Genomic DNA, 27877 nt, shown 5'->3' on the forward strand with positions numbered 1-27877 from the left:
CCGTCTCTTACCTTCACAGTCAGCCTGGGGATCCTCCTGCTACAAGCCTCTTTCAGGGGACAGTTCTCATCTGTTGGCGGGGAAGGTCCTTGGTCCTTTCATTCCACCTTCTGCGCTCTGAGGTCCCCCACGCCCCAGATGAGAATCCTCCCTCCATGCCCCGGGAAGAGCCCACAAGCCTCTAGGAACATTTTTGTACTGACCTGGGGGTACAAATTCTTCTATCTTGGGGTCTTTGCCCTGGAGGACAACATGAAGGGTCCATGAGGCGTCCTGCCCTGCCACTGGACAGTCTCATCCAGCACCAGAGAAGGGGCTGAGGTGCGAGCAGGGGGCCACCAGGGGCCCCGCACAAGCCACCGAGCACCGCCCCTCACCTTGCGCAGCTGCATCTGCTTCTGATAGAAGAGGTTCCACTCCCGCTTGTGGGCCTCATCTCTGCCTTCATCCCCGCTGCCTCCAGAACCTTCGTCATACCTAGGGACAGACTAGGCATGAGTGGGCCTGGCCTGGACTCTGCCCTCCCCATGTGTGCTGCTGCTAGGACGGCAATGTCCCTGATGTCCTACCAGCTCAAGGGGGGATTGCAGCATCGTAGCACCTCTGGTCTGGGCTTAGCGCCAAGGGAATGCCGGACGATTCCAGTGGGTCAGAGTCCCTGGCTTCTTGGCCCCTTACCTGCTGAAGCCCCCGTAGCCCTTGCGGCCTCCCTCATACAGCTCGGGGTCAAAGCCATTCCCCTGGGAGGGCCCGATGCAGGTCTTGCTCCAACTGCTGCTGCGCTCCAAGGCCTCCAGCTGCCTCCGCACGGCCATGGGGTTCTGGCAGTGGTCGCAGCCTTTGGTGCAGGCAGGCGGCGCATCCCCGAAGTACTTGGCAATGGCAGCATGGCGGCACCTGGAGCAGGAAGCACCGCAGAGGTGAGGGGCGGAGAGCCCAGCCGGCTGGCGTCTGTTCACCCGAGCCCTAATCGCTGGCCGAGCGAGCATGCCGTGTCTGGCACCATGCCAGGAGCCCCACACCCCTCATCTCATCCAAGCCGCACCGGGCATCGTTTGGCTCTGCCCACTACACAGATGAGGACAATGAGGTGAACAAACTTTCCCAAGGTCACGCAACACATGGGGTCTCCCGGGAAGCAGGGTATGAACCCCACTCTGTCCAGTTACTCCTCTGCTCCTTCCCTCTGTCCTCTGGCAATGGGATGTACTGCACAGAGTTCAGACTCTGGGTGCAGATGCTGGCTCTGCCATGAAGGCTGTCTTTTGGGTGACACACTTTACCTCCTAAAGCCCATGCATTCCCACCAGTAAGATGGTGCAGGCCGGGCGCGGTGGCTCAAGCCTGTAATCCCAGCACTTTGGGAGGCCGAGACGGGCGGATCACGAGGTCAGGAGATCGAGACCATCCTGGCTAACCCGGTGAAACCCCGTCTCTACTAAAAAATACAAAAAACTAGCCAGGCGAGGTGGCAGGCGCCTGTAGTCCCAGATACTCGGGAGGCTGAGACAGGAGAATGGCATGAACCCGGGAGGCGGAGCTTGCAGTGAGCTGAGATCCAGCCACTGCACTCCAGCCTGGGCGACAGAGCGAGACTCTATCTCAAGAAAAAAAAAAAAAAGATGGTGCAGCAAGGCACCGACCTCACGGACTGAGTGAAGATGGCTGAGATGTCTGAAGTGCATTGCAGTGTGGTCACACCCCATGGAATGACTGCATAGCCAACGGTGGTCCCCTGATTCTAACACTGTATTTCTACTGTACCTTTTCTATGCTTATGTGTGCTTAGATATGTGAATACCACCGTGTTACAACTGCATATGGTACTTGGGACAGTAACATGATGTACAGGTTTGTGGTCTAGGAGCAACAAGCTGTCCCACATGGCCTGGGTGTGTAGGAGGCTATGCCACTTAATATTTTTTTTCCTTCTCTTCCCTGGAATTGCCATTTGATTTCTTTAAGTATACTATATGACTGTGCAATGACAAGTTAAATTTCTCAAAACTTATTTGCATTGCTACGGCAGGCATGACTGTGTAGTAATATGTCCCATCATCAATCTCTGAGGGTGTCCCAGGTGGGGCCTTTAGCCAGGGGGACGCAGCCTTGCCTGGAGTCCTCCTCTCGTCTTCCTCTGTCTCAACCCTGCTGCAGCCCTCCTGGGGTGAGTGGCCTCTGCCCATGCTGGGAGCAGGGAGCAGCCTCTGGCTGGCCCACGAGGCTCTGTCGCATCTCTGTTCCCTATGCATGGGGGTGGCTGTCGACCCTTGGGGCAGGTGCAGAGGCTGCAAGAGGGGCCATAGCTCTCTCAGGCTCCTTACAAACAGCCACTCCTGCCCCCAGGAACGTGGCACAGGGTAGGAAAGCCCAAGAGGAGATGCTGGAACAGAGGCAGGACTATCTGGGGTGCCACATCCCAGGGACGAGAATAGCTGGTGTTAACTGCTGTAACTAGAACTCCTCCCAGTGTGAGCACTGCTGGGGCTGCAAGAAGCCCTTTGAGGGGCTGCGACCCCAAGGTGCAGGCTCAAAGATCCAAGGCTGATTGTAACACCCCCCTAAGGAAGCAGGGCCTGGCTGACTTTCCTTTAGCTGAGTGAACGCAGCTCTGAAGCCTGACCTGGGCTGGGACAGCCGAGGCGGCCACCAGAGGGTGCTCCTGCCCCTGCTCTGCCCAAAGAGTAAATGCGACAAACGGTCCACCCCCAGGAGTCCGTGAGTCTGCACAGCGGCCGCCTGTCCAGCCTTCTGGGAGGCTCTGGCATCCAAGTGGTGTGACCACATGGCTGGCTTCCTCCCCCTGCCCTCCCCAAGCCCTGACTCACTGGGGTTTTGTGCTCGGACTCAAAGAACTCCATTGACAGCGGGGCTGGGGTCAGTTTCTCTCCACACAGCCTGGCCTGCTGGGTGGCACAACCAGGCAAATGTCACAGGGCCCGGCCCCTGGACTCTGGAGCCCTGCCCTGACAGCTGGGCCAGGAGTGCGGTCACAGCCCCGGCAGAAGGCCCTCACCTCACGAGGAACATGAGGTGCCTTGCCGGGCGCGCAGGCCACTCCCGGGTCACTCAGGATTCCAAATTCTCCCCCAAGATGCCTTCAGACGCTGCAAAGCCTCCTGCTCGGCTTGGGAGGGCACCAGCTCCCCACTGTTTACTCTTGTTCCTGAGAGGCCAGAGGGAGGGGCCAGCTAGGGAGTGGCCAGAGGGACAGAAGGGGTGGCCTTCCCGTGGGCAGGGTGGGTGCCCCAGACCTGAGAGCACCGCAGGACTCCCCTCCACAGGCTCAGGTGGCGCCTCCCCAGGGTCCTCCCGGCCAGGGAGGCAGAGAGCGGACTTCCTTCTTCAGCTCCCAACTCAGGCCCAGCCCACAGCATGGGAGTAGGGGAGAGGGAGAGGAGGGGGAAGGAAGAAGGAGGAGAGAGGGAGCTCATCCCGTCCCCGAGCAGCCCTCTCAGGGCAGAGGTGAGACACCGGGACATGAAGTTGGAGGGCAAGTTCCCACGCAGGGCTTCCTCGGGCTCCCCCTCGCGACGGTAATTTGACACTTGGATCTCCAGGACGACCAACAACAAAAAAGCCAGGCAGAGACAGCAGCTGGCTGTCAGCAGAGGGGCTGGGCTGAGGCGCCCAGGGGAGCTGCGGCACCCACGGAGGAAGTACGAGGACAGCACGTGGAGGCTCCGCGCTGGGGCACTGCTGCTCAGCCGCCGACACCTGAGCTCCCAGGTGAGTGGAGATGGCCACAGAAGAAGGGAGGATGGTGAGGGAGCAGCAAGGGCCTCCTGCCCCCAGGGTGAAGGGCCACAGTCTACCATAAACACGGAGACGTCTTGGGGGACATGCTGGGCCACTTTCCTGCAGGGAAATCTTATGAGTGACAGCCAGTGGGGTTTCCAGGCTCACCACTGTGCCCTCACCCCCACCTGGCCTGACTCTTCCCTGCTGTGCGCCTCCCAACACCACAGCCTCCTGCACGCACCTGCCCTCTCCCTCCTGCTGGGACCCTGCACTAGGGGAGGGCCGGGGGCTCTGCTCAGAGCGCCTCCCGCTCCGCCTGCTGTGCAGCAGAGGGGCCCCGAGGGCCTGCTTATTCTGCAAGTTCATTTCAGCTCTTTCATTCAGGGGGCTTAAAAGAGGGATTTGGCTGTCCAGCTTGGAAGAGAACGGCTGCTGGCCTGCTGAGCCTCCCTTTTTCCCAGGATTAGGGCAGAGCCCTGTCGAGGTCAGTGCGGGGTCTGCCCAGCCAGTGTGTGGCACCCCCAGGATGCAGCAGGACTCCACCCATCTGTGTCCGTTCGGGGGCTTGGCCCACTCACTGCCGGTGTTCTCAGTTCAGGGCTCGGCCTGGGTCCTCCTCCCTGGGCCCACCTAGAACTGCATGAGCTTCCAGATCTCCCTTTGGTGATGAGCCTTGAACACCAAACCAGGAACCTGGATGACTGACTTTCAACCCAGGCTCAGGTGGGGAGAAGGTCACAGAAATGAGGCTGGGAGGGACCACGCTGGCAACCGGGACTTCTGCTGTGCCACTGTGACGCACAGGTTGATGTGACACCGCCCCTAAGGAAGCAGGGCCCGACTGTTTGGTTCTTTGGGGAGCACTGAGAGCAGCCCTCCTGGGCAGGGCCCGTGAGTCGAGGCTGCCTGCTCCTCCTGCCTCCCTGTCTTCAAGCCAGCATTAAAGCCACCACCTCCCATACGTTTTCCTCAAAGCAAACAAGCTGGCATCTAGTAAGAAAGGAAAACAATGACCCAGGGAAATGTGGAAACCAAGGACCAGCCCACGTGTTCCCAGCTCGGCAGAGGCTGGGGGCTTCGGCTGGGGCTGGTGCCTGTGGAGACGAGCTCCTGTGGTGTTGGGAGGCGCACAGCAGGGAAGAGTCAGGCCAGGTGGGGGTGAGGGCACAGTGGTGAGCCTGGAAACCCCACTGGCTGTCACTCATAAGACGCCCCAGGCAGGCAGGTGGGGATCCCTGTCCTGCATCCACAGGACACAAGTGGACAGGGTCTCTCCAACATAGTTCCTGCACCAGGACGGAGGGGAATGAACGGCCAGTTTCTGTAGCTGCAGAAGGAACGCCTACTGTTTCTAACACCAGCAGCAGAAAGCGCTTCCTCCTGTCCTGGGTGGCTACAGGAGCAGGGCCTGCCAGGGGTTCAAGCACCACTTTCTACTTCTAGTTGGAGCCAGGGCAAAAAGGGGAGTCACCCAAAGGCTCGGTGCCAGAAACGGGCATCCCCCCGGCTGCTCAGGCACAGGACCCTGCAAATCTCCCACAAGTGTCAGTTATGCCTCCTTCTAGTTGGACCTCAAACAAGATAATGCCCGGGAGGGCAAGAGTGGCTGAAACCCACCATGACGAAACGACAGGGCAGAGCAAGCACCCCTCTGGGGCCCCGCGCCGCCAGCGCACCTCACGTATCACTCTCAAACACGCCGCCTGCTGCCAGCCCTTCCTTGTGGGGCGCCTGGGGTTGTAGTATCAGCTCTGCGAGGAGGAAACAGGGAAGCTTCGGGACCAAGTGGCAGCTGTCTGGCCTGCGGGATGCCTGCCTGTCGCAAGGCTCCGTGTGCCAGGAGATGCCACACAAAGGAATGCTTCCCATCCCTCCGGCTCTGTCAGCCTTCTCTGCCCTGCGCGTTTCCCCTGTGCCGACCACTACTGCAGCCAGGGCGCGCCCTCTGAAGGCTCCAAGCAGGGCTGGCTGGGCAGCCTGGGCAGCAGGATGGCCTGGTGGCAGCTGGGCTACACTCCCTCTTAGGGCCAGAGGAAGCCACCACTTGCTCTGGCAGCCACTCAGGAATCCCTGAGGATCCTGAGAAACCTCCAACCAAGGCACTACTGAGCGTGGGGCTGGGAGGGATTCTAGTTGCCCTGGTTCACAGGTGGGCACTACCGAGCATGGGGCTGGGAGGGATTCTAGTTGCCCTGGTTCACAGGTGGGCACTACTGAGCGCAGGGCTGGGAGGGACTGGTTGCGCTGCTTCGTAGGTGGGAAGGGTGGTTTCGGAAGGTGTTGGGTGAACCTGAGATAGAAAGACTGGAAAAATACAGGATCATCAGTAGCCCTCCTGGGTTTCCCTGCCTTCCTCCTGCCAAACCTAGGAAGGGAAAGGCGAGGAGAGGTGGCCAGCCTCAGCGCTCCCATGTTCCCCTCGCCACAGCTGGGAACACTAAGGTTCCCTTAGGAGCAGCGGCTGGGGCACATGCCACACAGTCACCTGACGGCTGCTGGTTATATTGGGCACCAAGCGTCAGGCACTCCTTGGCCTGGCTTTAAATAGCCCGCTGGGAAGACCGGCTGGGGACTGGCTGGAATGCGCGTCCGCCTCTTTAGAGAACAGGAACCCCCTGTTCCCCCACCTGCTCCATGAAGGTTCAGTCGCGGGCTTATGCTCCAAAGGACAAGATATCAACTGCAAAACAAAGGGAGTCCTGGGGTTCCTCTCCAGCTCTCTGGGGGCAGAACAGCCACGTCCAGCGGTCCCACTTCTGCTCACTGTGTGACAGGATATCGTCTGAGTACCCCTGGGTCAGACCCTAGGGCTGGGTGAAGCTGGCCATGCCTGGCTGGCAAATTCAGCCTCCAGTCAGCCCCCTAGGGAAGCCCTGGGCACAAAGCGATGCCACTATCCACAGCCGCAGCCTGCTGCTGCTGGGAACTGACACTTTTCCCAGCTGGGGGCCGGGGTCCACCCAGCATGAGTCTGCAGCTCTCCCACTTTGCAGACCCTGGAGGAGGCTGGCCAGAGCTCCTCAGCAACAAACCCCACTTTTCCCGCACCAATAAATTTAGCCTCAGTCCAACCATCTTCCTCCCTGTTCTGGTGAGCATGACCCCAGGTCTCCATGCCACCTCTCGCTCATAAGGAAAAGCTCCCTGCTGCAATCTCTCCCTGCCTGCGTCCTCTTTTAAGGAGTGTCTCTGCTGGGCTACACGAGGCCATGTAGGCACAGTGCCAATCAAGCTGAAAACGCCAGACCAAGTGCAGAGAGGGAGGGGAGAAAGGCAGCCGAGCTCCTGAACCACGCACCAACTGTCCCGTAAGGGACACTGTCAGCACTGTCGTCCCTCTAAGAATGAGGGAACCTGGAAAGCTAGGGCGTGAGGATGGCACGGAGGTACCGGAACCAAGAGGGGACCACTGTCCTTGTGCAAGCCTGCTCCACCTGGCCAGAAGAAATGTCCCATTCGGTCTGACCAGAGGGGACAGTCCTACGCTCAGGCTGGCTAGGCACACAAGACCTGTACCTGTGGTGACAAGGACTCCAGGGAGTCTCAAAGGGCCTGGTGTGGCCCCGGCCTGGTGGTGATATGCTGATAAAAGCAGCTTCAGATCCACAACGTGGGCTGGGGCTGGCTGAGCACAGCCAGTTGGCTTCCAGGGGGCTCTGGGCCCTCGCTGCTGTACTAAGCCCACTGCAAGGGCAGTGCCCTCAGGGGAGCTGCTCCTGGCTATCTTGCTGGTCTAAGCTGCAGACAGACCTCCATGGGGAGATAGCGTGGGGCACCAGTGGGGGTGCTGGCTGGGGCCCTGTCCTGCTGTGTAACCTCAGAGAAGCTGCTTGCTCTCTTGGGTCTCAGTTTCCCCATGTGTAGAAGGAAGGAGGCGGGAACGGATGATCTGTGGCAGTCTAGGACCCTATGCCTCTCAGTCCATTTGAACACTGAGATCCTCACCTCTGCAGAAATGCAGTCACTCCAGGTGAGGTGTGAGAAGCTGGGTGGATTGAACTCAGGGAACCTCCCGCTTTTGACAGGAACTCACCTAATTTTCCACGGAGCCATCTTCTGCCTGCCACCCTCATTGTCACTTAAAAAAACAGCTCCCCAGGCCAGGCGCAGTGGCTCACATCTGTAATCCCAACACTTTGGGAGGCCAAGGAGGGCGGGTTACCTGAGGTCAGGAGTTTGAGACCAGGCTAACGTGGTGAAATCCCGTTTCTACTAAAACTACAAAAATTAGCTGGGCATGGTGGCACATGCCTGTAATCCCAGCTACTCGGGAGGCTGAGGCAGGAGAATCACTTGAACCTGGGAGGCAGAGGTTGCAGTGAGCTGAGATCATGCCATTGCACTCTAGCTTGGGCAACAAGAGGGAAACTCCATCTCAAAAAAAACCAAAACCAAAAACAAAAACATAGCTCCCCACCTCCAGCTTGCCTACCTTCCTTCAGGGCACACACCACAGACATCCTAGGACAGACACCTAAAAGGTGTTGGGGGTGCTAGTGACGGTGCACAGGGGTGACAGCCCCCAAAGCCAGTGAGATCCCTCCCAGGGGGGCATTCTCATGTGCTGGGCACTGCCCCCCTGGCTATCTACAACATGCTGCTAGATGGTCAGTCCTCCCAACAGCCTCAAAACATGGGCATCTCATTCCATATCAGAGACATGAAGCAACCTGTTCATGTCCCAAAAGGAAGAAGTGGAGGTGGCCTTCAAGGAGGGGCAGCTGGAAACACTAGAGCAGGCCCCTGGTAGAGAAGGAAATCCAGAAGGTACATGCCGGCTGCCATCTTGCTTCTGAAGGATTATGAGGCAGAAGAGGGGGCAAGGTCTAAGTGACCACAAGTGGGACTAACTGGGGGCCAGCAGGGAGTCCGACCTTCTGCAGTGGGTGGGCTGCCTCAGCAGGCGGGGGTTCCTCACCATCCTGGGTGCTCATGCAAACGCCACATGGCCTCAAGGATGGCCGCAGGCCAAGTGCAGGGTGGAGGGCTCCGTTCAGTGACCTTCACGGTGGTTCTAAACCAGCTCTGCCAAGGCAGCAGCACTGGGAGTGACTGGCCTCACTGACTGCAGCCATCCCAGCGAGAACCGGCTGAGACCCGGGATGAGGCAACGATCATTACAAGGGCACGAGCCCCTGGCCACCTGTCCCCACCACCACCCTGGATTAGAGCAACTGCCTTGGTGAACTGGATCAGGCTGGGTTGGGACAAGGCTGTCTCTGGCCCCTCTCTAAAGAGGCACCAGCTCCCTCATGCCCACAGGAGAGGCAGAAGGGGAAAGCGGCTCAAAGACACAACAGCCCGACAGCCTCAGCCTGGAGCTGCACCTTGGGCTTCTTGGGCACCCTGAGACAGGAAGAGGCTCTTCTGGGGCAGGGGTGGGAGTGGAGAGGACTTTCCTGGTCAGGCCAGAGAAACAGATGAAGGCAGCAGGGGAAGGGCTGGCTTGACATCCTGGGCCTCCTGACCCCCTCCCAACAGACAGGACAGAAACCCTGGCAAAACCTGGAGGGACAGGGTGCAGCCTCCTGCCTCCAGCAGAACACGCATGAGTGCAGAAACTGGGCTGGTGGGAGAGGCTGGGCAGCCTGGGAGACAAGGGGGGGCAGTTTTCACCTCTGACTGACCCTGGCCAGAAGCCCCATGAACCTGCTCTTGGGAGAACCTGCTCCTTCTGTCCCCACATTGATGGAAGGCAAGATAACCAGTTTGGCATCCTATGCCAGTCTCCCCACCCCGAGGGGACCCGGGTGACAGCAGGGAGCTGTGCCAGTCCCAAGCACCTGGGCAAAACCTAGGAGTGGTACCTCAAGACAAGGGAATGGAACGGCGAAGACAGAAACCACCACCAGCCTCGGCCTTGGCAGGCAGCCCCCGAAGCAAGCCCTTGGTCTCACTGTCCTCACCGGTTTCCTCCACCCTGAGCTGTGTCAGCTGGGTGGGGACTGAGGGCCACCACTAGGTGGAAGTCACCAGGGGTGCAATGTGCGAGACCTGACAAACTTGTTCTGCGGGCTGCGGATGGGTATGAGGGTAGAATCTCAGTGCTGCAGCAAGTGTGGGGCCAGCCGTGGAGGCTCCAGGTGTTCTCTCTGCCCCGGCACAGCCCGGCAGGAGCCCCGACAGGAAGCCAGAGCAGCATGGCCGCCACCGACTTCGTGCAGGAGATGCGTGCCGTGGGTGAGAGGCTGCTGCTCAAGCTGCAGAGACTGCCCCAGGCTGAGCCCGTAGAGATCGTGGCCTTCTCAGTCATCGTCCTTTTCACAGGTTAGTTGGGGCACTCAGAACCCTATGGCTCTCCCTGGCATCTGGGAGAGACCACACCATGGTGCCAGCCACAGGGCTGGCAGAGGTGGCAGGTGTCTCCCGGATCAAGAAGGAAAACCAGTTGTCCTTTGGGGGAAGCCAAGGGAGTCCCCTCATCCTCTGATGTGCTGCTTGGGTGATGGGCGGTGCTGGGGACTGGGCCCCGCAGTACCCCGGGATCCCAAGCGTGGGGATGATGGGAGCCAGGCTTGGGCAGCGAAACAGAAGATACAACATGGAGGAGGTTGGCCCTGGCGGCTGGCATGGGGACCATCGACACCTCTCACCAGCCTCTCAGGTCTTTCTGACCTCTCCACCAGACCTGTGGGGGAAAGACCCTGGCACGCAATGGGTTTCTCTGGGAGGAGGACGGGCATCCTTTCTCTCCCCAGCCTGAGTCCCGTGCTCTCACCCGGCCCTCCAGCCACTGTTTTGCTGTTGCTGCTGATAGCCTGCAGCTGCTGCTGCGCTCACTGCTGCTGCCCTGAGCAGAGAGGCAGGAAGGTCCAGGTGCAGCCGACACCACCATGACGGACGGGGGATGGCTGAGGAGAAGCTGGAGAGGAGATGACCAACGCTATGACACAGGCCATCAGCCTGGCCCTGCAGCCCTCACCCCTCAAGACCAGGCTCCCCTGGCCCCAGCTCTGGCCCGGCCCAGGTACCTGGACACTGACAACTTGAGCCCTACCAAGGAAACCAAGGCTGGTATAGGTGCAAACCTCTCATCTGCCAGTGGACACTGGGTGCTGGGGAGTCAGCTGTTTCAAAGACTGGGTCAACTGCCTGGGCTTCTTCGCCTACCTGCACTTTTTAACAAAACAAGGAAGTAGGGGTCCCCATACCTTGATGGAGAACAGCCCCCACCTGTGGGCAATTGGCCCTTGGGGCTCTGCTGATCCATGCCAAAGAGGAGCAAGGCAATCAGAGGGGCTTTGTGCAATAGCTTCTGCATCCGAGCTCCCGCCAGAGCGTAAGCATGTCAGTATTCTAGTCCAGTATTTGCCGGTTTCCAAGTAAAAGCTTTTGTGTTATGTTTCTGCGGTGCCGGACTCCCTGAGGTTGGGCTGGGCTCTGTGCATCGGGAGGGCGTATAGCTGGTGCCTGTCCTTCCCAGGCCTCTGCTCTCCCTGTGCCCACAAAAGCTAGAAAACCACGCGGAGAAGCGTGCCACACAGGCAGTAACACCATGGGACCCGTGGATGGTGCCATGAAATTCCTGTCATGCATCAGCTGCTAATGAGCTCTGCCAGGCCGAGGCACTACTCTGCAGAGTGGCAGAGACTGCGTTTGCCCAAAGGCAGCAGCTAGGCTTGGGAACAGCACTTCACTCTGTCCACTGCCTGCGCCTTTGGCCTGCACACCCCACACTTTCCAGAGAACTTTCCAGGTAGAGCTATGAACCCAGGAGTGAGGGGAGGCTCCAGAAATGCCAATGGGTCCAGACAGAGCATCCTGAGGTGCCTCCCCGGGGCTTCCCCAGAGTCACGAGAAGTCTGTGTTTTTCACAAGCTTCCATCATCTTGGCCTGCGTAGCTGTGCTCTGGCACCTGGGAGCAGAGCCCTGTCTACCTGGGAAACATGTCATGGACAGGGAAATGCCGACCCGCCACACCCCGCCATTTCCAGCTGGCAGTCCAGGCCACACTGGCAATAGCGGGCAGGGAGGGGAAGCTCTCACCCTCTGGTTTCACTTTCTAGTGTCCACGGACTTGTCTGACAGGTTTAGGTTAAAGACCTGGAGAGTAAGTGTTTTCATACAAAAGAAAAGAAATTCAAAAATTTGCCCATTCTCAGCCCCCTCCAAAGAACAGGATTCAGAATGATGATGATGATGAAGATGGCTAAATTTACTGAGGGGTTACATATACTCAGCATTGTCTTCAGCATTTTGGTGCAGATAAACTCATTTACTCATCACAGTACCTCCACGTTGAAGATACCACTGTTACCCCCATTTTAGAGATGAGGAAACTGGGCCTCAGCAATGCTGGGTGACTTGTCTAAGTTCAACTAGCTGAAAAGCAGCAGAGCCTGCCTGAGTCCAGCCTATCGGGCTCCAGAGCCTCTGCTTACCACACCCAGGGCTCCAAGACCCAGAACTTGGCCTCCTGGATGCAGGACAGATAACGCTCTAATCCCATTATCCTCCATCGACCAACCCTATACCCAAAACACCCCCACCCCAAACTCCGTCTCAAAATAACCTTCACAGGAGTGGGTGGGACCCAACAGGTAAGAGCTGGGGTGGTGCCCAATGAGGCATCCCTCCCAGAAGAAAAACACAGGGGAGTGGACGGACAGGAAACCCCGCATTTTTCATTCCCAGCACCAAGGGCTGGGGGGTCTCTGGAAGCCTTCTGTTTGGGAGATGGTCAACAGGGAAGCAGCCTGGGTAACTTTTTCATAAGCCAGTTTTCATCAGCATAAGAATAGCCCTGCTCCAGGGCAGCTGAGGCTGAGGCCCTTTGCTAGAAAATATTCTGCTTCCCCAGCCCAGCTGCTCGAGGTGGGAACCACAGACAGCCCCGGACACGGACAGGCCAAATGGCCGCTCCAGGGCAGGCGGTACACAACTGCTAAGTCCACACAGGATTCGGTCCCTGCCCTCACAGGACTCACTCCTCTCTGCTCCTTCGCCAACTGGCACACACCGGGCCTGGCTCTCAGACCAACCCCTTTGCAGGCTTCAAACCCACAGAGATTAACCAGACCTGCTCTCCGACAATAGCCTGGCCCACTCCTTCAAGAAGCAGCTTCTCGTGCCGGTCTTCCCTGGGGAAGACGGGCATGGAAAGGTGGCAGCAGTTGCCCGACTGTGGGAAAGAATAAACAGAAAGATGCTGCAGACCTGGGCAGCCCGAAGATGGGCGAGAGCCATGGAAGGCGTGGCCATCAGGCTGGTTTCAGGTTCAGAGGACGTCTGACTTGGCCACCACCTCTCTGTTCCCGCCACTGTGCCATCCTGGACCACGCTGCCATCAATGCTTACCTCTGGTCACTGCAGCAGCATCCTAAGAGGTCCCCACAATCATTTGGCCAGCCTCTTCATGCCCACCCCCAGCTATGCCCTCCGCTTCCACCACAGGGCAGGCTGCTCTTGGCTCCTCAAAAGGGCTGCACTCTACTCTGAAGACCTGTGTGCCGTACTGTCTGTACATCATGCCTGATTAAAAGCTACAATCGTGGCTCCTGCCTGTAATCCCAGCATTTTGGGAGGCCGAGGCAGGCAGATCATTTGAGGTCAGGAGTTTGAGACCAGCCTGACCAACATGGTAAAATCTGTCTCTACTAAAAATACAAAAAAATTAGCCGAGTGTGGTGGTGCATGCCTGTAGTCCCAGCTACTCGGGAGGCTAAGGCAGGAGAATTGCTTGAACCCAGGAGGCAGAGGTTGCAGTGAGCTGAGATCATGCCACTGCACTCCAGCCTGGGTGACAGAGCGAGATTCTGTCACAAATAAACAAACAAAAAACTACAACAGACCAGCACAGTATATCACATGCATGTAATCCCAGCACTTTGGAAGGCCAAATGAGGTAGGATCCTTGAACTCCGGAATTTGAGACCAGCCTGGGCAACATGGGGAGACCCTGTCCCTACAAACATAAAAAAAAATTAGCCAGGCATGGTAGCACACACCTGTGGTCCCAGCTACTCCTGTGGAGGTTGAGGCAGGAGGACTGCCTAGGCCATGACAGTGCCACTGCACTCTAGCCTGAGTGACAGAGCAAGACCCTGTCTCAAAAAAAAGAAGAGACAATAAAGCCACGGATACAAGAATCTCATTAGAAAAACTTGGCAGACAGTATATATGTTTTCTCCCAGTCGGGCATGGTGGCACACAACTGTAATCCCAGCTACAAGGAAGGGTGAGGCAGGAGAATCGCTTGAACCTGGGAGACAGAGGTTGCAGTGAGCCGAGATCACCACTGCACTCCAGCCTGGGCTATGGAGTGAGACCCTGTCTCAAAAAAAAAAAAAAAAAAAATATCCAACTGGGGCCGGCAGTTAATTGAAAGAGCTGGTCAAAGCAACCTTCGTTAAAGAGCACCTAAGTTCTCTAAACATCTATTACTTTTTTACATATCTCACATTAAATGGAAATATACACACACCTATTCCCTGGCCGGTCTTCCTGGCCTTTTCTCTGAGTGTGGGCTTGCCAGCCAGAGTTCCTGTATTGTTACTTTCTAGTTTTGGTTTCTTTAAAGCAGAACAAAAACTTAAAGTCATCGGAACCTAAAGGCAAAGGAATCTGGGTGTGAAAGCCTTCTGGGTTTTTACAAAATGTCCCCAATGTTTAGTTATCGTGTCTGCACCTTTTTCAACAGGAACATTATCTGAGTGATTCCAAAGTCATCCCAAAGTGGTCAACAGGTATTTCTAGAAACAATTTCTTTCTCCACTCGCTCTGAGGTGCTTTAGAGCTCAGACTGTGTGCTGCTGGATTCAAACTCCAACTCAGTTACTTACTAGCTGATGACCTTGGCTAAGTTATTTAACCTCTCTGTGCCCGCTCCCCACATGTAAAATTGGGGTTTCAGCTGTTATTGTTGCTTCATTGGTTCCCGGGATGTTAAATTCAATTATGTAATTACAAGTACAACTGCCATGAACAGGTTTGGGAACCAACACCTGACTCTTGATAAGCATCTGACTTAACTGACGGAGCTGCACACAAAGGGTGAGCTAGAGACTGGCCCACTGCTGTGAGCATTCAGCATGCCAAGGGCCTTAGTCAGTAAGTTTCACACAAGGAAACGGAAAACATCAGGTAACCCGGGTCAGTGACGCCAATGATAGTTAAGAACGACTGTTCTAAATCTGCCATCATCTGTCATCCAACCCTGGCCACACCTGGGGAGAATCACCTGGGGATGTGTAAACAATATGACGTCCTGGCACCCCCCAGAGGCTGATGTAAGTGGTACCAGGTGGGGCCTGGGCATTTCTAAAAGCTCCCAGATCTTTACCAGCTGTGATAAGCACCCGAGGGCTAGAAGGGAAGTGCTTGGAGGGCAGGGCCCGCCTCTCTGATCTCACAACTGGACACACAGTGCCTGTTTCCTGGCCACAGTGAGCCCTCACATCCTAGCTTTTAAAGGAGTAAATGGTGGCCATTAGGTTTCAAGCACCAGGGCACAGGCTTGATTCCCTCTTCCCAGCTTCCCTATTGTGCCAGTGGGCAGAAACCAACCACACAATGTTGCTGAGGCTGTGCCCGAGGGGCAGACAAAGGCACCAATGGGAAGCCTCAGCGGGGAGCAACCCTTCCCCCAGAAACAGTTCCAAGAGGCACCAGGCGCCAGCCAGGGCTGCAGTTAATCATTCACCCCACAACACAGGAAGTGAGCCCTACGCCAGTCCCAGCCCCAGGGCTTCCTGAACTCAGGGCAAGTCCGCAGTCCACACATCATCCAGACAGAGGACAGCCCAGCCCAACTACAGGTGAGGTGGCCCGATGGCCTGGGGCAAAGGCCCTCGGTCCAATCTCTTCCCCGTCCACCCCAAGTCTGACTTCTCTCAGGAGGGACTAATGAACATGTGCACTGAGCACCCCCAAAATGACATCACACAAGGGCAGAAAGGAGCCAAAGGGGGAATGTGAAAGGCAGAAAGGGAGCCGTGGTTGCCAGGCAACCAGCCCTAGCCCACCTTTGTTTGCTTTGGTGATAGCAACGAAGGGTCTGGTCAGGGCCACTTGGCCACGCTCACACCTTTTCCTCTCAACAGTTGCTTCTTTGAGTCAGGGTGCAGCTCTGGTCACCTGGCGGCCTCTTCAGCTCAGCCTCCCGCAAAGTGTGAGCCTGAAGGACCACCCTGAATTGCCCTTGTAGGACCCAGAATAGGTACCAGCCGAATCGGGTAATGGCTCCCTCCTCCTTCACCTGGGCTGCCCTCACCTGGCTATGGGCTTGCAGTCTGTGATAAGGAGCTCCACTTCTAGAAGACTGGTAAGTTCTGTTCTCGGCTGCTCCAAGGAACCCACCAAGGCCTCAGCTAGAGTTGGCCACTCCTTTATGCTCTCTCGAACGCCTCCCAAATGTTTGGCAGTTGGTGCAGGAAAAACAGTGAGGCTCTATCGTGATGCTTTTTAGATTTTAAGCCAAGTAGGTTTCAGGGATGAGAGAGAGTCCTTGCTCACACTTGCTACTCAGGAAAGAAGGACTAGAGAATCCAGGGGCAGCCCCCAGGAAAAATCCAGGGCCCCACTCCTTACGCCAGTCCTGGCTTCTGTATCTAGAGCGGGGGAAATGCCATTTGCTGCTGGCTGCAGGCATCGAGCACAGACTCCAGCTCTTTCATGTCCCCTGGCCGCCAGGCGGGCCGGCTGCTCACAGAAGCTGCTACAGAGGCTGGAGTCAGCGGGCAGAGCATAGCGCCTGGGACAGGGCCTGGGAGGGCTGCCTGCGCTCAGGTCCTCTGTCCCTCTTTTCCAGATTCTCATGGACCAACTGGTATTCAAAGAGACAATCTGGAATGATGCGTTCTGGCAGAACCCCTGGGACCAGGGGGGCCTGGCAGTGATTATCTTATTCATCACCGCTGTCCTGCTTCTCATCTTATTTGCCATCGTGTTTGGTTTACTCACTTCCACAGAAAACACTCAGCATGAAGAGGGTGAAGAGGAGTGACCTGACTTCCTGGGGACTGAGACGGCAGCAGGGGAGGCAAGCTGACCTTCCCCATTCCGGTGGTGGGCCCTCCATGGTCCCCTCTGGCTCAGGGACCAGGCCCTGGTGCCTTCCTTTCCCACCAGGAAAGAGTCTAGTAAAATATTCCATCTGGCTTAGGGTTGGTCAGACTAGTAAGATGGGGAGGCTGGTCTGAGACCAATTCTGGCTCCTTGATCCTATTGGTTTTCGGGTTCCCCGACCAGAACCCTAAAAGCACAAGGAGAGGACGGCTCCGCTGCCTCAGGTGGAAGGAGCGATGGCTAACAAGGTTCTCTAACTGGCTCACAGGCCCAGCCAGCAATTTCACAAATCCTTGACAGAGAAAGACACAACCAAATGAAGTAAAAATTCCTTTACAAATCTGCTAACTTGTGAGAGCTCATTTTTAATCCAGATAGAGCCACCAGAGCACGCTTCCCGAACAAAGCCTCACCAGGGCCTGCACAGTCTGGCCTGTCTCCAGCCATCTCGCCCACCCCACCCCACCCTGCCCCTGGGTTCTCAGCGTGTCTTTTGGTTCTTGAATATGCCGTGTTCTCTCCCACCACAAGGCTTTTGCGCATGCTATTCTCATTGACTGGGATGCTCTCCCTCACACCACACTTGACTCCATGGCCTAGTTAGTCCTTCCTCATCCTTCATATCTCAGTTTGAACCTGACTCTCTCAGGTAAATCTTCCCTAAGCCTCGAGGATTAGGGTAAAGCCACCTGTTTTATACTCTCGAAACACCATTTACAGGACTTATATGTCTTTTTTGTTTGTTTTTGAGACGGAGTCTCGCTCTGTCGCCCAGGGTGGAGAGCAGTGGCATGATCTCAGCTCACTGCAAGCTCCGCCTCTCGTGTTCATACCATTCTCCTGCCTCAGCCTCCCAAGTAGCTGGGACTACAGGTGCCCACCACCATGCCCGGCTAATTTTTTTCCTAGTTTTAGTAGAGATGGGGTTTCACCATGTTAGCCAGGATGGTCTTGATCTCCTGACCTCATGATCTGCCTGCCTCGGCCTCCCACCAAGCCCGGCCTTTTTTTTTTTTTTTGGAGATGGGGTCTCACTCCTGTCGCCCAGGCTGGAGTGCAGTGGCACAATCTCAGCTCACTGCATGTTAGACTTCTGAGTTCACATGATCCTCCCATCTCAGCCTCCTGAGCAGCTGGGACTACAGGCGTGTGCCACCCATGCCTGGCTAATTGTGTGTTTTTTGTATTTTTAGTAGAAACAGGGTCTCGCCATGTTGCCCAAGCTGGTCTTGAACTCCCAGGCTCAAGCGATCCTTCCACTTCAGCCTCCCAAAGTGCTGGTATAACAGGGGTGAGCCACCATGGCCGGCTCTGGGACTCACATGTCTCTACTGTGACTATCTGCAGTGCTCTCTTCCCCACTGGACCAAGCACCATAAAGCAGGGAACGGGGCTATTTCTGCCCACCAGTGTATCCCCTAAGTCCAATGTGCCTGGCACAGAGCTGGCATCAGTCAATATTTGTCGGCTGAATAAATGAATGAATGAGTAAACACACAGATAAACAAGAAGATGCGGGGCTGTTGGGCACCCCCAGCCCCAAGATCCCAGGAGACAACAGGGCCCAACACAAGCCAGGTCTAAACACAAGGCTGCTCTTCCACCTCAAAATGCCGAGGCCTCAAGCTGGAGGTTGCTTCAAACCTAATAACTGTTCCCTACGACACTAAAAGACACTCATGGTCATGAATAATCAAACACTGCTTTTTCAAGGTTATAGCCCAGAGAAAGTAGCTACAGATAGAGAAGAGAGGAAAACTGCTGGCTGCCACAGCCCTGCCTCATTAGTTAACTGACCTGAGTATCTTTTTTGCTGGTCCCACTCCCATGCGCCTCAGACCCCACAATAAACCGACCGGAAACTTACAGCTTCCTTTGCAGAAATGTACCCACTTCTGCTGAGCCCACCCCACTGGCTCTGTCCCTCGCTGCCAGGTGCCTACCCCAAGGGAACGCTGGTGGGAGGCTGCTTCGACCTCAGCCTCCAACGAGAACTATTCTTAGGGAGCAAATATCTGGTGGAGAAGGGGCTTTTTCTTTGTGCTACACACCAGTTCCGAAATAAACAAACATTCCCTTATTCAAAGAACAGTAGCCAGTACAGACATACCAGCAGTGTTTATTCCAGGCTGCCGCCTGGGTTTCAGAATCATCACATGTAGCAAAGGAGACATCTACAAGGCTGCACAAGAGGCAGCACGATGCTGTCACCTGGACTCCTTGGGTCCAGAGATGCCTAGACCCCAGCCCCTGGCAACCAGGCCACTGATGCACTAAGTCCCAGCTCCCCGGAAGGTGACGGAGAAACAAAGGCAGAAGCCCTTGGGAGGACCTGTTCCCTTGCCTGGCAGACTGAGCAGACCCTGGGGACGGGCGGAGTTAACCCTCCAGAGAGCATTCTAGAGCCTCGGACAGCCCCAGAGCTTTTTTCAGCAAAAAGGACTCACAATGAACAGGAACACTTGGCCCTTTCATTCCTCACCAGAAATGGGAGCTCTACTCAAGAAGCCTAAGAAGGCCAAATTTAGCAACTCCCGTATTAATTGTGCTTGAAAAGGGCTCTGGTTGCAATGGCTGCAGGCAAGGGTGGTCCTGGCACTGCAGCCGACCACTTCTGCTGGGCGTGGTCTTGCCACAGAGGCCAAATTAGAGGCGGCAGTTTGGAGAAGAAAATAGCTTCAGTCCAGAAGCCACCGACTCACTGGTGAACAGGAGGAGGTGGAAATAAAAACACACAGCCCAAAGAAGAGCTTCTCTGATTTCCTTGGTTTTTTCTTGCAAAAACCAAGATGGCCTAGGTGTATGAAAATGAGCATGCCGCTGAAAACCAGGAGCCGGGTGTTTAGTGGCCTCAGTCTACCACGAGCTGCGTGACTGTGACCTCTCTGGACCTCGATTTATTCACCTCTAAGTCTGAAGCAATCACGTCAGCGTCATCCCGACAGGATTATTCCATGAGATGAGATGAATCCAAGAATTTTTTAGATCAAAATGTAAAGACTCCTCCCGGGTGTCTCTCACCCAGGCACTCATAGCTCCGCATGCCTGGACATGACCTGACTACACTGAGCAGCCCTTGGGCTCTTCCTGTGGCCCCTGCCCCATCGCCTGCAGATGCAGCTAAAACAGATGCGTGGGTTCAAAGCACATGACTCCCCAAGGTAAGCGGGGCCACAGGCTTCTGTGTGGGTCCTGGATAAGGGTGAGGACTACTCAAGTGATGCCAGAAGTCCCAGCTCGGTGGCACATGATGACCACAAAACCGACAGCTCAGAGCTGGTGACATCCCTTGGAACTGAGTGGCCTGTGAGGCCAGCCATTCCAGAAGAGGGGGGAGTGGAGGGAAGGATACCACTCAGAAGACTGAGCAAATCCCCACACTGCCAGAGATCCTGGGGACTCCAATAGAGAAGAGCAAGGTCCTGACTTCCACACTGCCCAACACAACAGCCTTTGCAGGCAGGGGTCCCTTGATAGCCTACGGGCTGTCTTATGTCAGCTGCTTAACTAGGGGGGCCAGGGGAGTAAATGATCTCACTGACACTTTGCTCCACACACGAAATAAGTTACTTACCCCAGTTCTTCACAGAAGGTCACCAGGGCATCAAAGGCCAGGATAGTGGCTTTATCAGATGCTTTGTTCCCTCTCTTTTCCTGCGGACAAAAAATGACACCTTAGCAAATCTTACAGAATTGGACTACCTTAGAGGCACAAAAAGTAATGAGGAGGCCGAGCACAGTGGCTCACAGCTGTAATCCCAGCACTTTGGGAGGCTGAGGCAAGAGGATCATTTGAGGCCAGGAGTTCGACACCAGCCTGACCAACAAGGTGAAACCCCATCTCTACTAAAAATACAAAAAAATTAGCCAGGTGTGGCGGTGGGTGCCTGTAGTCCCAGCTACTTGGGAGGCTGAGGCAGGAGCATCACTTGAACCCAGGAGGTGGAGGTTTCAGCAAGCCAAGATCATGCCACTGCACTCTGTCTCAAAAAAAAAAAAGTAAGCCGGGCGCGGTGGCTCAAGCCTGTAATCCCAGCACTTTGGGAGGCTGAGACGGGTGGATCACGAGGTCAGGAGATCGAGACCATCCTGGCTAACACGGTGAAACCCCATCTCTACTAAAAATACAAAAAACTAGCCGGGGAAGGTGGCGGGCGCCTGTAGTCCCAGCTACTCCGGAGGCTGAGGCAGGAGAATGGCGTAAACCCGGGAGGCGGAGCTTGCAGTGAGCTGAGATCCGGCCACTGCACTCCAGCCCGGGCGACAGAGCAAGACTCCGTCTCAAAAAAAAAAAAAAAGTAACAAGGGAGAAAAATATTAAATGACAGTAATAAAGCCATTTACAAAAGTGTCCCCAAACCTGACTATTTATCATAACCCCCAGAATACTGAACTGAATTTTCTGGGATGAGCTTTTGAGAGTTTCCCAAAAGCTTCTCAGGAGGTTCTCGTGCAAAGGGCCCACAGACTAGCATCTAGGAAGCACTATAACATCACCTATTTTAATAATAGTAAACACATGCATAAATGTTGTAAACTTAACATATATGAACATACATACTGTGTATATTGGAGGGAGATACATTAATGTTAAGTGATTATTTTTGACAACCTTAAAACATGAATTTAAAATACAATTTAAAACCTGTAATCCCGGCTGGGCCCAGTGGCTCACGCCTGTAATCCCAGCACTTTGGGAGGCCGAGATGGGCGGATCACGAGGTCAGGAGATTGAGACCATCCTGGCTAACACGGTGAAACCCAGTCTCTACTAAAAATACAAAAAAATTAGCTGGGCACAGTGGTGGGGGCCTGTAGTCCCAGCTAATCAGGAGGCTGAGGCAGGAGAATGGCGTGAATCTGGGAGGCGGAGCTTGCAGCGAGCCAAGATCACGCCACTGCACTCCAGTCTGGGCAACAGAGCGAGACTCTGTCTCAAAAAAAAAAAAAAAAAAAAAAAAAACAAGAACAAAACAAAACAAAAACCTGTAATCCCAGCACTTTAGGAGACTGAGGTGGGCGGATCACCTGGGGTCAAGAGTTTGAGACCAGTCTGGCCAACATGGTGGAACTCCATCTCTACTAAAAATACAAAAATTAGCCAGGCATGGTGGCACACGCCTGTGATCCCAGGTACTCAGGAGGCTGAGGCAGGAGAATCACTTGAACCCGGGAGGCGGAGGCTGCAGGGAGCTGAGATTGTGGCACTGCACTCCAACCTGGGCAACAGAGCCAGACTCCGTCTCAAATAAAATAATAAAGTAAAGTAAAATAAAATAAGGCTTGACCTGCCGCCTCAGAAACCCATGTGGGGTAGGGGTGGGCAGTCAACTGCATCAGGAGAGCAAGATTCCCAAGCCCTTCTGTTGGCACCCAAGGGGCCAGTGTGTACCCCTTGGATCACGCAATCAGAAAACAGGAGGACCGAAAAGGTTTCCTGAGTCTCTACTTACCAGGGAGGCTAGGTGTAGCCCTGCCAGCTCATCCCTGAGCACAGCGTCCCAGATGGGGCCGAGCAGGGTATGGCGGGGCAGGGCAGGGTATGGCGGGGCCGAGCAGGGTATGGCGGGGCAGGGCAGGGTATGGCGGGGCAGGGCAGGGTATGGTGGGGCAGGGCAGGGTATGGTGGGGCAGGGCAGGTGGGCTCTGGAAGGTGCTAATGGTAGCAGACAGGGTGTTGCCTCCTGCCTGCAGGTAAGGAGCACCCTGAATGAGTGGGTTGAGCCGGGCTGGCCACCAGGCCTGGACCCACAGCTCCTTTGGCTATGGACTAATATCAGAGGAGTGGCTTATGGGGAGTGGATAGCAGGAAGCTCTGAGGCCTGGCTCCTAGGCACAGGATAAAGCTGGGGGAAGGGGATGGTACTGTGAAGGCAGATAAAGGGACAAGAGCCTCAGGTTTCTGTCCCCCACCCCATGTCCCTGGGGCTTTCTAAGCCAAAGCCTGCAACTAACGTAAAAGGAAGAAAAAGCACTTAAGTTACCAACCACTACCAAACTCCCCCAAAGCCCCTCTCACAAAATCCAAATCATTTTCTCATCTCCACTCCTGCCTCCCCTAGTACAATAGAGTTTCCTGTTTTCTTTTTAAAATGTTGCCTACCACCTCCCCACCTGGGAAACCCAAGGCATGACTGTTGGTGGCTGGTGACAAGCACACAGCGGGCAAAGCCCCACCTCTGGTGGTGGGACGGAAGGAGGTGGGGGCACCAGTCCCTGCCACATCCTCAATCCGCAGACACTCATCAGCCAGCCTTCCCTTTGGCTCCCACTAGCGGGGAGTAGGGCAATAGCAGGTGGTCCCCACAGCTAAGCAACAGCTCCTGGCCTTCCCACCAGGAAGATCTCTGCACCCTTATCCAATTGAAAAGACAGTCTCACCTTGGGCCAGGAACCACTATTAGGTGAGGAATAGGCACTATACATTTCAAGTGTGGGCACTTGGTCAGGGCAGTGGAACTCTAAAGATGGCAGCCAACTTCCTTCCTTGCCCACTCCTGGAGGTAATTCCCCTCTTACTGACCAAAGCTCTGGTGCAGCTCTGCTCAGAGACTGTTCCTGGCTTCACTCTGTTACAAGCTTGTCTATGGACTTGTGGCTGAATCAACTAGCAGAACAGTGAGCATTTGTGAGTGATGTGATTATGCATCAGTGGCCTTTTTTGTGTACATATCTATTTGCCAACATATCCTTTTAAAATACTGTGAATTATTTAATACAGAAAAGGAAAAAAAAAAAAAAAAAGCCCAGGCATGGTGGCTCATGCCTGTAATCCCAGCACTTTGGGAGGCTGAGGTAGGTGGATTACTTGAGGTCAGGAGTTTGAGACCAGCCTGGCCAACATGGTGAAACCTGTCTCTGCTAAAAAATACAAAAATTAGCAAGGCGTGGTGGCAAGCACCTGTAATCCCAGCTACTTGAGGGAATGAGGCATGAGAATTGCTTGAACCTGGGAGGTGGAGGATGCAATGAGCCGAGATTGCACCACAGCACTCCAGCCTGGATGACAGAGGCTCTGTCTCAAAAAAAAAAAAAAAAAAAACCAAAAAAACAAAAACCAGACACTGATATCTGAGACATCGTCTATCAAGTGTATGCTTTGGGCAGGTAACTCATCCCCACCAATACACACACACGCACACAGATTCTGTACCCCCAACTTCCCAATATGTTTACAACACAATTTCTTATTAAGTTCACATTTTCCTTATTATGATTATGTCCACAGAGTTCACAGCTAAACCGAGTGATTGCATTTTTATATTTGCCGTGATCACATTTCCTTTCTTGTGTAACTGTGTTTCCCCTGAAATAACTTTTTTTCTCCATTTACTGAGATTTTAGTATGTCATTCATTCACCTCTAACTATCCTAACATAATGAACAATTCATTTCGATAGGAGCCAGAGATGCCAGCTTCCACTCTGATTTTTGGAACCTACCTTCCTGGAGTCTTCTGCCCCCTAGTGCAATCTGGACCAGTTTTCCCTAGGCCTAGGACACAGCTATCTTTCCGGACTACCCTCCAATATCGTCCTGTGCCAAGACTTACTCCTGGGTGAGTCTCCATCTTTGCTTTCCAGGTTTACTGCCTCTCTACAATGGAGAACATCCTTTAATAGCTTCTGAGACATGACATACCAGGGGAAAGTTTTTGAAACCTTTGTGGCCGGGCGCGGTGGCTCAAGCCTGTAATCCCAGCACTTTGGGAGGCCGAGACGGGTGGATCACGAGGTCAGGAGATCGAGACCATCCTGGCTAACACGGTGAAACCCCGTCTCTACTAAAAATACAAAAACTAGCTGGGCGAGGTGGCGGGCGCCTGTAGTCCCAGCTACTCGGGAGGCTGAGGCAGGAGAATGGCGTAAACCCAGGAGGCGGAGCTTGCAGTGAGCTGAGATCCGGCCACTGCACTCCAGTCCGGGAGACAGAGCGAGACTCCGCCTCAAAAAAAAAAAAAAAAAAAAAAAGAAACCTTTGTATCTGAAGATGTCTTTTATTTTTTTCTTTCAAGTTTCCACATACAGGATTTCGAATTTTTATTTATTTATTTATTGGAGATAGGGTCTTGCTGCCCAGTCTGGAGTGCAGTGGCACGATCATAAATCACTGCAGCGTTGAATTCCTAGGCTCAAGCAATCCTCCTGGCTCAGCGTCCTGAGTAGCTAGAACTACAGGTACACATCACCATGCTCAGCTATTTTATTATTATTATTATTATTTTTTGAAACAGGGTCTCACTCTGTTACCCAGGTTAGAGTACAATGGTATGATCTCAGCTCACTGCAGCCTTGACCTCCTGGACTCAAGTGATCTTCAAACCTCAGCCTCTCGCGTAGCTGGAACTGCAGGTGCACACCAACACACCCAGATAATTTTTAAATATTTTGTAGAGATGAAGTCTTATTACATTGCCCAAACTACTCAAACTCCTGGTCTCAAGAGATCCTCCCATGTCATTCTCCTGAAGTGTTGGGATTACAGGCATGAGCCAGCCGCCTCACCCAGCCTAAACTTTGAGTATGTTTAAACATGTCATTTGATAAATTTTTCTGGGAACTTTCTTTTCATATTATTTGCTTTTCATATCCTTTGTTCAAGCGATTCTCCTACCTCAGCCTCCTGAGTAGCTGGGATTACAGGTGCCCACCACCACACCTGGCTAATTTTTATATTTTCAGTAGAGTCGGGGTTTCTCCATGTTGGCCAGGCTGATCTGGAACTACTGGCCTCAAGTGATCCGTCCACCTTGGCCTCCCAAAGTGCTGAGATTACAAGCGTAAGCTCCCATGCCTAGCCTTTTTCTTTTTTTTTTTTTTTTTTTTTTTTTTGAGACGGAGTCTCGCTCTGCCGCCCAGGCTGGAGTGCTGTGGCCGGATCTCAGCTCACTGCAAGCTCCGCCTCCCGGGTTCACACCATTCTCCTGCCTCAGCCTCCCGAGTAGCTGGGACTACAGGCGAATGCCACCTCGCCTGGCTAATTTTTTGTATTTTTTAGTAGAGACGGGGTTTCACCGTGTTAGCCAGGATGGTCTCGATCTCCTGACCTCGTGATCCGCCCGTCTCGGCCTCCCAAAGTGCTGGGATTACAGGCTTGAGCCACCGCGCCCGGCCTGCCTAGCCTTTTTCTGTATCACTTTGTCACCCAGGCTGGAGTGCAGTGGTGCGATCTTGGCTTACTGCAACCTCAACCTCCTAGGTTCAAGTGATTCTCCCACCTCAGCCTCCCCAGTAGCTGGGACTACGGGTGTGCGCCACCATGCTTGGCTAATTTTTGTTATTTTTTGGTAGAGACAGGGGCTTCACTATGTTGGGCAGGATAGTCTTGAACTCCTAACCTCAGGTGATCTGCCTGCGTTGGCCTCCCAAAGTGCTGGGATTATAGGCATGAGCCACTGCTCCTGGCCCTAGAGCTTGTTTTCTCTTGATGAGATTTTAGTTTTCTTCATCTAAATCAGTGGTTGTCAACCCTGGCCATATATTCAAAGCAACTGGGGAGCTTTTTCTTTCTTTTTTTTTTTTTTTTTTTTTTTTTTTTTTTTTTTTGAGACGGAGTCTCGCTCTGTCGCCCGGGCTGGAGTGCAGTGGCCGGATCTCAGCTCACTACAAGCTCCGCCTCCCGGGTTTACGCCATTCTCCTGCCTCAGCCTCCCGAGTAGCTGGGACTACAGGCGCCCGCCACATTGCCTGGCTAGTTTTTTGTATTTTTTAGTAGAGACGGGGTTTCACCGTGTTAGCCAGGATGGTCTCGATCTCCTGACCTTGTGATCCGCCCGTCTCGGCCTCCCAAAGTGCTGGGATTACAGGCTTGAGCCACCGCGCCCGGCCTCTTTTTTTTTTTTTGAGACCAAGTTTTGCTCTTGTTGCCCAGGCTGGAGCGCAATGGCGCAATCTCGGCTCACTGCAACCTCTGCCTCGTGGGTTCAAGTGATTCTCCTGCTTCAGCCTCTCCTGAGTAGCTGGGATTACAGGCATGCGCCACCACACCCAGCTAATTTTAGATTTTTTTAGTAGAGACAGGGTTTCTCCATGTTGGTCAGTCTGGTCTCAAACTCCTGACCTCAGGTGATCTGCCCGTCTCGGCCTCCCAAAGTGCTGGGATTACAGGTGTGAGCCACTGCACCTAGCCTACTAGGGAGCTTTCTGAAAAAACTCGTTAACAGCTTGTAACACCTATTCCTAGGTATTTTATAAGTTTTATTGTTGCAAATTAAGTTTTTTGTTTGTTTGTCTCTATTTCTAGGTATTTCTGGTACAGTGGAGAAAAGCTACTGTTTTTTTTTTTTCCTTGGCGCTCATCTGACTAGAGAAAAGCTACTAATCTTTAAACTATTTCTCTTATATTCAGCCAGTTTGCCAGGTTTTCTTACGAATTTGAGTAGATTTCTAGTAGGGTCTTTGTGTGTCTAGGCACAATGTGTTATCATTTCTACCTGCTGTTGTCTTCTCGCCTACTATCGTTATCCTTGTGAATTTATATATATTTGTCCCTTTATTGTCATCTTGGCAGAGATTAGAAATAAGTACTTGGAGGCTGGACAAGGTGGCTCACGCCTGTAATCCCAACACTTTGGGAGGCCGAGACAGGCAGATCATGAGGTCAGGAGATCAAGACCATCCTGGCTAACATGGTGAAACCCCATCTCTACTAAAAATACAAAAAAAATTAGCTGGGCATAGTGGTGGGCGCCTGTAGTCCCAGCTACTCAGGAGGCTGAGGCAGGATAACGGTGTAAACCCGGGAGACAGAGCTTGCAGTGAGCCAAGATCGCGCCACTGCACTCCAGCCTGGGTGACTAAGCAAGACTCCATCTCAAAAAAAAGAAAGAAAAAAAAAAAAACCCCATATCTGCAAAAAAATTGAAAAAAAAAATTAGCTGGGCATGGTGGCACATACCTGTGGTCCCAGCTACTCAAGGTGGGAAGATTATTTATGGCCAGGAATTAGAGGCTGCTGTGAACCATGACTATGCCACTGCACTTTAGCCTGGGTGACAGTGAGACCTTGTCTCTTAAAACAACAAACAGGAAAAAAACAAACAAAAAAAGGCTGGGTGCAATGGCTCATGCTTGTAATCCCAGCACTTTGGGAGACCAAGGCAGGTGGATCACGAGGTCAAGAGATTGAGAC

The 27877-nt window shown here is 54.0% G+C and overlaps 3 protein-coding genes across 6 annotated transcripts in view; 2 read left to right on the forward strand and 1 right to left on the reverse strand.

The window, feature by feature from the left end:
- RECQL5 (RecQ like helicase 5) overlaps window positions 1-27877 on the reverse strand; it is a 41112-nt gene that overhangs the window by 3639 nt on the left and 9596 nt on the right. For 2 of the 3 annotated variants that reach the window (XM_033182198.1, XM_033182197.1), the window contains exons 8-12: window positions 20322-20401; window positions 679-897; window positions 378-477; window positions 204-240; window positions 12-70 (exon numbers count right to left, since the gene is read on the reverse strand). In XM_033182198.1, coding sequence (XP_033038089.1) covers window positions 12-70; window positions 204-240; window positions 378-477; window positions 679-897; window positions 20322-20401 — 495 coding nt within the window. Of the gene's footprint in view, window positions 1-11; window positions 118-203; window positions 241-377; window positions 478-678; window positions 898-20321; window positions 20402-27877 lie in introns of all 3 variants that reach the window. The other variant, XR_004430449.1, reaches the window with a different exon arrangement.
- On the forward strand, window positions 3591-11086 carry SMIM5 (small integral membrane protein 5). 2 transcript variants are annotated; one of them, XM_033182209.1, is made up of 3 exons: window positions 3591-3729; window positions 9848-10008; window positions 10472-11086. In XM_033182209.1, exons 2-3 carry the CDS (start codon window positions 9882-9884, stop codon window positions 10576-10578), a joined length of 234 nt encoding a protein of 77 aa, XP_033038100.1. In that variant the 5' UTR covers window positions 3591-3729; window positions 9848-9881; the 3' UTR covers window positions 10579-11086. The 2 variants fall into 2 exon arrangements, with proteins under 2 accessions (XP_033038100.1, XP_033038099.1); XM_033182208.1 differs by having other exon boundaries at window positions 3603-3729; window positions 9843-10008.
- SMIM6 (small integral membrane protein 6) lies at window positions 15784-17091 on the forward strand. Its single transcript, XM_033182207.1, has 2 exons — window positions 15784-16004; window positions 16491-17091. The coding sequence occupies exons 1-2, from the start codon at window positions 15960-15962 to the stop codon at window positions 16683-16685; spliced, it is 240 nt and encodes a 79-aa protein (XP_033038098.1). The 5' UTR covers window positions 15784-15959; the 3' UTR covers window positions 16686-17091.

The sequence above is a fragment of the Trachypithecus francoisi genome, unplaced genomic scaffold (assembly GCF_009764315.1).
Source record: "Trachypithecus francoisi isolate TF-2019V2 unplaced genomic scaffold, Tfra_2.0 Lachesis_group20, whole genome shotgun sequence".
Lineage (NCBI taxonomy): Eukaryota > Metazoa > Chordata > Mammalia > Primates > Cercopithecidae > Trachypithecus > Trachypithecus francoisi.